This window comes from Argentina silus, assembly GCF_951799395.1.
Source record: "Argentina silus genome assembly, contig: scaffold_186, whole genome shotgun sequence".
NCBI classification, from domain to species: domain Eukaryota; kingdom Metazoa; phylum Chordata; class Actinopteri; order Argentiniformes; family Argentinidae; genus Argentina; species Argentina silus.
In genome coordinates, this window is record NW_028153154.1 from 18,320 (window position 1) to 28,451 (window position 10,132).

Consider the following 10,132-nt stretch of genomic DNA (forward strand, 5'->3'; position numbering starts at 1 on the left):
TGCACAGAAGGGTGCTGCCTCAAGGGAGTCCATTGAGGGGGATGAAGGGATTAAGAACTGACTACAGCTGATTACCTTCATCTGTTACTGTAATCCCAGACAGCATGCTTTGCTATGCTTTGGTTTTGTTCTAAAGACATTACTTGAAGAGTAAAGTGAAATACTTTAGACTTTACATTTCCAAAAATCCTGCAGTTTTCCATATTGAAAAGCACTAGGGATTGGGGCTACAGTAAGTATTGGTACAAGATGTAGAGAGAAAGCAACATAATAGAATATTATAGCAATGTATGCCATTTAGGTGACTCTTTTATCTAAAGAGTAAGTGGCCACATGGACACCGAGACTCAACAACAAATATATTGCATTATTTCAAAATGCAAATAAGTGAGAAAAAAGCCTTTTATCGGACCAGGAGGTAATACGTCCGGATGATAAAGTCCTACAACCTTCATAGTGCTTTGCGCCTCCCAGCCAGCAATGGAGGTGTGTCTAAATGTCATGTTAGTTAACACAAGTGATATATGTATGCGCTACTGTGGTGCTGATGGATGTAAACAAACCAGGCAGTAGCTAATCTGGGAACGGTAAGCTCACTCCTCCCTAAAGCTCCTTGTAGTTTTCAAAACCATGTGATAACCACTAAATACTCATGGTCGCTGGGGGTAAAATCCTCAACCTAGCTTTTGACCGACATAACAGCTTCCAAATGTGTTTTCACATGTCCACGTGTTCGTACGGTGATCTGGACAACGACTTTGAGGTAGATTTCTGTGAAGTATCCCTTTAAGTCTGAGGCACCTTCGGCCTCTTGCAACGTCACTCGCATGTGAGCAGCTAAATTGCGGTACCTTCCCCATGTTAGAAGGTGGTAACAGTGCATGTGCCATTTATTTTCCCTCTGTTTCTTTTGTGCATTAAATAGATGCTTATTCTGTGCTGAAACACACACCTATAGCTGCACCACTTCCTACATTCCTATTCAAGCCAGTGAAATGTCTCATGCAAGATGCAAGTTTCTCACATTACCTAACTCCTATACTTTTCTGATTAGGCTACGTCGAGAATAATGATGTCGTGGGTTAGATGGGATTGACAATAAATTAGTTAATGATGAAATAACATGAAATATCGTGGCCATGTTGAACCTAATCGCTTGGTATATTTTGAACACCTAGGCAGATTAGGAGCTTCTCATAAATAATACAAAAAAAGGATTTGCTCAAAATCTGAATGAATTACACTATGGGTATCTTTGTCTTACAGTCAATGATCCTAATAGGGCATAAATGATTAAACGTCAGAACAAAATAAATATTATCAATAATTATGATGTAGGCAATTTATCGCTTATATGTAAGAAAAGGGACTTCTATAGCGGGTATTGTTTTATCAGCTGAATTGTTTTCTGGCTGAGGTGTGTTCCCATGTGCTTCTTGTATTGGTAACCTAGTGCTCATGCTTGATCGGCAGAGCCTACACGTTCCCATGTGCCTCTTCTCTTGGTAACGCAGTGCGCATCATCGATCGGCAGAGGCCTGCACAGGGCCTTTGGCTCACATGTTCTTCTCGTGTTTTTCTAGACAAAAGCAAATACTGAGCATGTTCAGTGGGTAGACAGACCAAAAACACAACAAGGAAGTACGAATTTCGTTGGCGAATTAGCAACACAAGCTACTATATTGAAATTAATCGGGTGTACTTCAACGTGTCCATTCCTATTTAGTCATTGGTCATTTAGTCTTTGGCGCAGTTGCATCAAAACATAGTACCAGGAGTAAATCAAAAATCATAGTTGAACATGGATGCTATCCGCTAGCCAAACAAGTTGAAGTTGACGGGGAATGTCACCGTGAACTGGAAAGCCAAGAAAGAACAAGACCTATGAGAGTTATGTTTTCCATAACATAATGCAAGCGGGGAAGTCCAACAGCCAGTCATGGAGCTTTGGACATCTGAGGGATGATACAGGACAATTGGGGTACATGACAAAAAGGTGAGGGTAATGGACTTCAGTTTAGCATTTGCCAGGCATAAGAGAATGCTAAAATACAGATTAAGACTTCTGATGCTGTGGAAGATGATGCTATTAAGCTAAACAAAAGGCGCAGCTAAACAAGAGGCTGCTATAGGTGCTTTTGACTGTGAGCAATATGGCTTCAATCACGCACAATGAAAATGCCCTGCATATGGGAAACAATGTAGAAAATGTGGGGGCATGAACCACTATGCCAAGGGCTGCACTCTCCGTATCCTTGTGGGAGCAGTCACAGAGGAAAGCTACGAGCAATGAATGGATTGCATATCTATAACATAAACGGCACAACAGTCCCCCTAAAACTGGATACTGGGGCGCAGGTGAATATCCTACCATGGAAGAAATTTCTACAGCATTAGAAAAAAATAAAAATCACAGAGGAAAATCAACCTATAGTGATGAGCCTATTCCCACAAAGGGTATGTGTAGAGTATCACTTGTTTGCAAGGGAAAGGGTTCAAACAAGATTTGTGATTGTAGAAGAAGATAGGCAGCCTAGGTTTACGTACATGCAAGAAACTTGGACTGATTAAGAATGCATGTTATTGACAGAAAGCTAGCGCAGCCAGCCATGGAGCTGACAGAAGAGGCCCAGCAGATTTGCTTCACATCAGAGTTTAAGGATGTATTCAAAGGGATAGGCAAGCTGCCAGGAGTGTATAAGATACAGCTAAAGGAAAATGCAGAACCAGTAATTCACCCATCAAGGAAAGTGTTTTTTGCTCTAAAGGATAGACTGAAAACAGTGCTGCAGAAACTCATTGAGCTAGGAATGGTGAAAAGAATAAAGGAGCCTAAGGAATGGATTAACTCACTTGTGATAGCTGAAAAGAAAAATGGGGACTTGAGATGGTGTAATGAGCCAAAAGACTTGAACAAGTGGATTAAAAGGGAGCATTGCAGACAAATGAAGAGACTGCAAAACTGTACTTTCAACACTCCACTTGGGAGGCTCTGCTTCCTTTGGGATTTGCTCAGCACCTGAAGAATATCACAGAATTGTACAACAGCTGTTTGAGGGCATTGAGGGTGTGGGTGTGTTTTAGATGGTGTCATCATATGGGGTAACAGTCTGTCAGAACACAATTCCAGAAGACAGGTACTGGGACAGACACAGAAGGCAGGGCTCAAGCGAAATAGATTGAAATGTGAGTTTGGAGTGACAGAGCTGACTTACCTAGGAGACAAGCTATGAGCATCAGGGGTTCAGCACGAATTAGAGAAAGTGAGGGCAGTTGAAGAAATGCCAGAACCTACAGACAAGACAGAGTTACAGCGTGCATTAGGCCTAGTCAATTGCATCAGTAGGTTTATCCCTAACCCGTCACCAAACACCAGGGTACTCAGAAGCTTTCTGGAAAGGGAAACAGAATGGCAGTGGTCACATGAGAAGGAACAGCGGACAGAGCTTAAAAGCAGTCTGATAAAGGAGCCAGTGCTCAAGTTTTTACAAGTAAGCCAGTGAAAGTGTCCACAGACAAATCCAAAGATGGACTGAGCGGTGTTGCTCCAGCATCCATGTGGATGCAGTGAGAGCACGGCTGCCAGAGACAGAGAAGAAATTGACATAAATCGCAAGATAGACAGAGAAGGAGGATGTCCTATGTGATGTAATGGAAAAGTTACATAAGCCAAGACAAGTGAGGTTGAAGAAACCATATCAGCACTTTCAGGATGAGCTGACAGTGTCACGCCCTCCATCTAGCCTGCAGTACCCCTCCTCTCCTGCTCTCGCTCTCTCCCTGATTTTCAGAAGTGGAGTCAGGTGTGCGGGAGTCAGGTGACCAGCTGTTTGTCATCTTCCCATCATTAGTCCTGCCATAAAGACCCGGTCCAGACGCTGCCAGATCGTAGCTTCAGTTATCTGCTAAGTTGTGCTTCCAGCCTTACTAAATACTGTCCCATCAGTATATTGATACATTTATTAATACCTGTTTCCCTGTTCCAGCAGTACCCCAGCCTGCCTGGCCCTGTCTGCCTGCCATGTCCACATGCCTGCCTGCCCTGCCTGTCCAGCCACCTCTTCTCTGCTTGCCATTCCACCCTGCTGTTCTCCCCTACTTGCTCATCCTCCCTCTAATCTATATTTGGGCTCAACCATCATCTGCCTTTGTTCTCTGTTCTGCATTTGGGTTCACTAGCCTGACCATTACAGACTCAATGGCATCCTACTGAAAGGGACTAAAGTTACCATACCCACCTCAATGAGAATGGAAATAGAAATGCTGGCACATGAAGGCCATTTAGGCATAGAGAAATGTAAGAGGCGCATCAGAGATGTCTTGTATTGGCCATTTACTGTATGAACAGAGACATTGGACATGTACTACAGAAATGTGAAACGTGCCAGTGCCACAGATACCAGCAGCAAAAGGAACCACTGTTGCTGCACAGCAAACCAGACAGGCCCTGGAGTACCATCACTCAAACTACCCTGAGTTTGCATTATTGTCAGACATAACAACAAAGCAGGTTATCAAACACACTAAATCTATCCTTGATAGATTGAGCAGCACCATTGGAGTGTGGGCTATCACCAGCAGAGCTCCTGATGAAGCGCAGGCAGCGTGCGCAGGCAGCGTGCGCAGGCAGCGCGCCAGACTCCCATCAGAGCACCTGCTGGAGAAGACACTCTCACAGACAGAGAAGTAACTATGACAGGACGGTCAGAGCTCTGCACTCTCTGGCAGAAAATGATAGTGTCAGAGACTTAGACTGGCCATGTGCTTAAGACGGAATAGACGGCATCTCTATACCACAGGCCAGTTTAGGTGCTATGGTAACAAATGACAGGGTCAAGGACACAACAGCAGGAACTATTAACACTGACGGAACACACAAAGGTACCCCAGATGAAGGGGCCAAACAGGCGGTGAGTGACACGCCACACGTGACAGAAAGTTGTTAAAAATTGGCTGTGCCTCTATGACCGCAACACAGCAGTTTCAATATCCACAATATAGCACACCCTCTTATGTGTTATTGCGAAGAGAAGGGCTTGCGGGTAAGAGTTTAATTGCACTGTCAAACTCTCCTGTATCTTAGTACATAGAGTAATACTACAATACAGACAGCATGTATTCTGTTATTCATCAGCAAGGCCATTTCTTCTAATTGGTAAGCAATAATGATGATACATTTGAAATAAAATATATATTTAGGCTATTTAATAGCAACAGACGCTATAAAGGCAGGGTAAATGACCAAGACCAAAAAATGATATGCACTACCACAGATAAGGGTTGCAAGTGCTATTTCAATGCTGCTACAAATGTTTTTCAATTCTTTCCGGTGTCACTTCAATAAATGGCCATGACAAAAGCAATATTACATTACCTGTTTAATCAACCATCATCCATAATATACTGATAGCAAAAGATGCAACTTCACTCTCCATGAGCAGGGAACATGGAGATTTTGCGTGTCAAATATCAGATGAGAATGCACGTATTTATGATATTTTGAGATACATCCATCAAATGTGAGTTTTTCCGCCCAGTTGGCACAATGGTTCGTACTGGGTATAAGTGGCCGTTAATGGGATGGGGCAGTGAAGCTTGTTCACATGCGCACATTTTTAAGATGGGTCTTATTCATAATTAAAAACTTGCGTATGTGTTGAGCATCTCAATATTTTAAGGCGTGCGCCTTTTTTGAAAACAAGGCGCATGCACATATTTAGTGTGAAATTTCCAGAACGGTTATAAATGAGGCCCCTGGTCTCTGATAAAACAGTAAATAAGCAGATTTTTACATTGGATAAAAATGTCATGTATCAGCAACTTACCAAACATATAAACTTACAAAATATTTCTATTACAGTCATGTACAGTGCCCTGTGCGCTCACTCTCTCTTCACATTCAACTCTCTCAAGCCAGCAGCAAATTTCCTAAACGCTTCATAGTACTAAAACCAAAAATGTATGTCCTTTGTATACAATGTCCAATGAAGCTTTCAGGAAACTCACCCAAGTAAAGTTTTGTTTACTACCTGCCAAGGCAGACCCCATGGGAGTCTACGAATCGTGAGTCGTTAGACACAGACGACTCACGTCATCTGACTCTCGCAAGCGACAGAAAGAGTGAAAAAGCTTTCTTCTGTCTGTCCAGAACCATCCATCACGTCACAGCTATTCAGTATGAATGTAAATGCTTGCACACGAACATGTCACACTGATCAAAACGTAAGCCTGAAATGCATTTGCCAAAACTACTGGCCTCTATTATAATAACGCCAGTCAATAATTGCATCTGACAACCCCAAGCTTCCCTCCCCTCCCGCATTTGCAAGCAGTCATTGCAAATGAGACACGCATAGGTTTTGAAAGCAGGCCCATAACACTGATAAGAAAACAACATCTGCTGTAATTCCAGCTGTCAAAATATGAACCAAAAACACATTGGCTAGTAATGTTGGGCTATTGTAAATAAAGGAAGGTATACATGACTTTCATTTTCTCAGTAATTTTCTTTATTTTTAACAAAACATTGAAGATTCACTAGAACTGATGACTCTTAGCTGAGTCAGGGACAGCCCTACCACCTGCCCTTATATCTGAAAGGGATTTAATAGGTGTGAGCAATTTGAGTAGAAATGCCACCTTACTAGATAATACCTCTCAAATCTACACAAGTGTTCGGGTCAATTACATTTCAATTCAGAAATTGATTTTGAATATATAATTCAAGAATGGTAAAGCTTATGACGTAAAAAGTCTCTTTCAGTTTATTGAGGAATCATTGAAAATAAATGCCCTATTTGCAAACATTTTAATTGTAATTTCAATTCACTTACTGAATTGAAACTCAACTGACCCCAAACCTGCCACATATAAACAAAGGGCCTGTTTTGGGATTGGGTATTTGGATAGAAAATGAGAGCACATTCATCAGCAGACAGGGACTGTTCTGTGCTCTTATGAGAGATGTGTTGGTCAATATGTGGCCCTTTCACACCCAGTGTCATTCCTGCCATGCTCCACCTCAATTCTGGCCTTTGCTTGGCTCTCTGGGTCGTCCAGTCCATCTTGCGGAGCCTCCCTTTCCTCTACCTCCTCCTCCACCACCTCCCTCCCCCCCTCTTTTCCTTCTATGCCCATGCCTATGTCCTCCAGCTCCCCCTGCATCCTCTTTGGCAGCCTGTACCCACAGTGCATCAGCATTTCCAGGTGCCTGGTACCCAGGCAGGCTAGCATCCAGGGGGTCCTTAGAGAGCAGAACCCAGATGGCGGGTACGTTCCTGCTGACGGTGAGGCTGTCCAGCCCTGCCTGGGGCTCCAGGGGCTCCCAAACCTCCAGGGCCGTGCTGTAAGTCAGCCTGGTGTTCTGGTGCAGGCCCTTCATACGGCGCTTTAGAATCTCCACACATGTAATCACCTTAGAGACGCTTTTCCCCATCCCAGTGAATACAATCTGCCGACTTAGTGTCTTTTCCAGCCCTTGAGAGCAGCCTACTTGTTGTGATTCAATGGCACTACGCCCTTCATGGCCCCTAGGCTGGCCCCCATCACCCTCTGCCAGCCTGGGCTTCCCCTCCATGTGGCTAAGAGCGTAGCGCATGAGGTTGCGGATCTTGCTGCCATCTTTGACTCGCACCTCAGGCGTGTCACTGGGGAGGCCAGAGAACGGGCAGGGGCATGGCTGCTCCACCGTCCGCACTTTACTGTAGTTCTCCATGGCAACTGCACCTCACTTGAAGACAGACACACACACTTTAATAAATATATCATTAGTAAAATACAAGCCTACGGCCACTGATTCATTTATATGAAGCAATAAACTTAAACTTTTAAACAGTAAGGGATAGGCGGGGCCTAAAGGTTGAACTCTCAAAAGTCTAATTTCCTTGCATCATCCACCCTCACTTTCTGATTCACCATTTTTAAAAATGTATTGGAGGAAAATGTGTGAGTTGGAAATAAAAGACTTTTAGGATGATGCCCTTGATAGACCACAATGATCGTTGATCATCAGCAGGTGTATGGAAAAAGAAATGATGCCTCATGCTTTACTAAATTACACTTACAGAGCATTTAGTTAAAGAGGAAGCAGGGAATGTATTTATGGCAACCTAAGAGAGGTACAATTGGACACGGTACACCCTTACAGGAATGACTGTAACACGAAAGCTGCGTGTCCAACTCCGACCTTAGTTCAAAGAGTATAGCTACTGAACTAGTTTTAATTCCCTGGGCAATCTGGGGCAATCATTCTGGCTTGGACGCAGTATAGGAAGTCTCATAATCAACCGTAGTGAAACAAACAGAAACAATCAATAATTAAATCTTACCAAGGACAGTAGAAATGTTACGCTTCTACACTGACTACGATTAGATGTAGCGTTGCAGCAGAAGTAAAGACCAAGGGGTTTTGGTAAGGGTCTTCGTGCACATATTGAGATCTTATCGCATTCTAGACTCGTGTGAAGTCAGCAATACCTTCCGGGTCACGTTCGAGCAAATTTCAAGAATCCTTCAAAATAAGAGCACAGACCTGTACACGATGTTAACGAATAATGAAGGCTAAAATGATGGGAAAATAATGATAATCACCGTCATATGTTATTGTAATTATCAACAAACCTTTTTTTGAATAGTTTGTTTATTTTCTAAGCTTAGTTGTGTAAAGCGATATACTCACCTACATGGGCAATTGACATATAGTATTTGTATTTAAACAAGATTATGTTCACTTAATGTTATCTATACCCTGGTAAAGTAATCTGTGTTCTCTGAACGACAAAAAGCGGCAGGTTCCGTCAATAAGACTTCCGGTTTCGTTTTTGCTAAATGTTTCTTTCCAGAGATGGTGTGGGCGGTTTAATTTTTTAAGCAAGCGGTCACCACGCCAAACACGAGTTCTCACATCACCGGATCAGTTGCGTTTATTCACTTACTACAGTGGTTCTCTCCCGGGGGGGGCGCGAGTAGGCTACAGGATGGGAGGGGGAAAAAAATAAAAAATAAAATCACGGACTAACTGGCTATTAGTAGACCTACAAAGGACATGCAACAGATTCCCCCCCCATGTCGAAATGCAAGTGGTTGGACTATTATAACACACAAACAAATCAACCACACAGTTTCATTTCAAATCTACCAATACAGGGGATAGTATTTTGAGCCTGTGACGCAACGTCACGTAAGTGCTACTATATAAGCGTCCGCACACGCGTCGTAGCTCCATTCACTCTAGTCTAGTCTCTTGCCAAGTTTGCTTGTGCCAACTCTCGCTAGTCTATCTGTTATCAATCTCGATATCGATTTACTTAGGCCTATACTTCAAAACCAAAACAGTCTTTTTAAAGACTAACCCCACAAACAGTCTTTTTAAAGATTATCCCCATCTCAGCCCTAGCCAGTAATTTTGTTAACTGCTAGGCGTGCACTTAGCTAACTAGCTAGCAACTTTTTCACCGTGTTGCAACACAACTGTACGACCCACGCGACGAAGACACACACACACTCACCCACTCACAAAGGACTACAATTGTTAAGTCTTAAAATAAAATCTGCATTGCCTGCAAAATCGTTATTGTGTACTGTTGTATTAAAGATCGTGCCTAAGTCCCGACTGATTAGCCCCCGATACTAGTTTCTCAACATAGCCACACATGCACACATCGTTACATCATAGCCTAAACTTTATTGAAAACACAACTAATCCACATCCAAATTATTTCAAAACCAAACAAAAATGGAGAGATTTCTAGTGAGGACCAACAAGGCAACCGACGCACCACCAGCTGCAAAAAAGCTTCGAAGGTACGATGAATCAAATACCGCAAATACCGCAATCGTGCACAAATCAAGGATGATTTGAGGCTATGTTTATCAGACATTGCGCCAAGAATTGAGGATCTTTGCAAGGCAAAGCAGGCTCAGGTCTCACATTAACATCGCCAACCTGCAAGCTTCTGTAAAAAATGCAGATGATATGCCTACTATTAGGCCTAGTAATAATAACAATAATAAAGCATAAATTCATATCAGAGGTCTGGTGCCAATTCCCAATTATAGCAGTAGCCTAGTAATGATAATAGGCCTACTGATGATAATGATAATAATAATAATAACAACAACAATAAAGCATGTA

The 10,132-nt window shown here is 42.7% G+C and overlaps 1 protein-coding gene across 2 annotated transcripts; it reads right to left on the reverse strand.

The window, feature by feature from the left end:
- Nucleotides 1-6,265: 6,265 nt before the first annotated feature.
- On the reverse strand, nt 6,266-8,931 carry LOC310824403 (ribonuclease P protein subunit p25-like protein). Of its 2 annotated transcripts, none has more exons than XM_083697656.1 (2): nt 8,678-8,931; nt 6,266-7,729 (listed from the first exon to the last, which is right to left on the reverse strand). In XM_083697656.1, exon 2 carries the CDS (start codon nt 7,712-7,714, stop codon nt 7,022-7,024), a length of 693 nt encoding a protein of 230 aa, XP_083553782.1. In that variant the 5' UTR covers nt 7,715-7,729; nt 8,678-8,931; the 3' UTR covers nt 6,266-7,021. The 2 variants fall into 2 exon arrangements, with proteins under 2 accessions (XP_083553782.1, XP_083553781.1); XM_083697655.1 differs by lacking the exon at nt 8,678-8,931 and adding an exon at nt 8,328-8,632.
- Nucleotides 8,932-10,132: the final 1,201 nt, after the last annotated feature.

Coding starts and splice junctions, on each gene's coding strand:
- LOC310824403 (XM_083697656.1), bottom strand. CDS start 7,714: ATGGAGAACTACAGTAAAGTGCGGACGGTGGAGCAGCCATGCCCCTGC.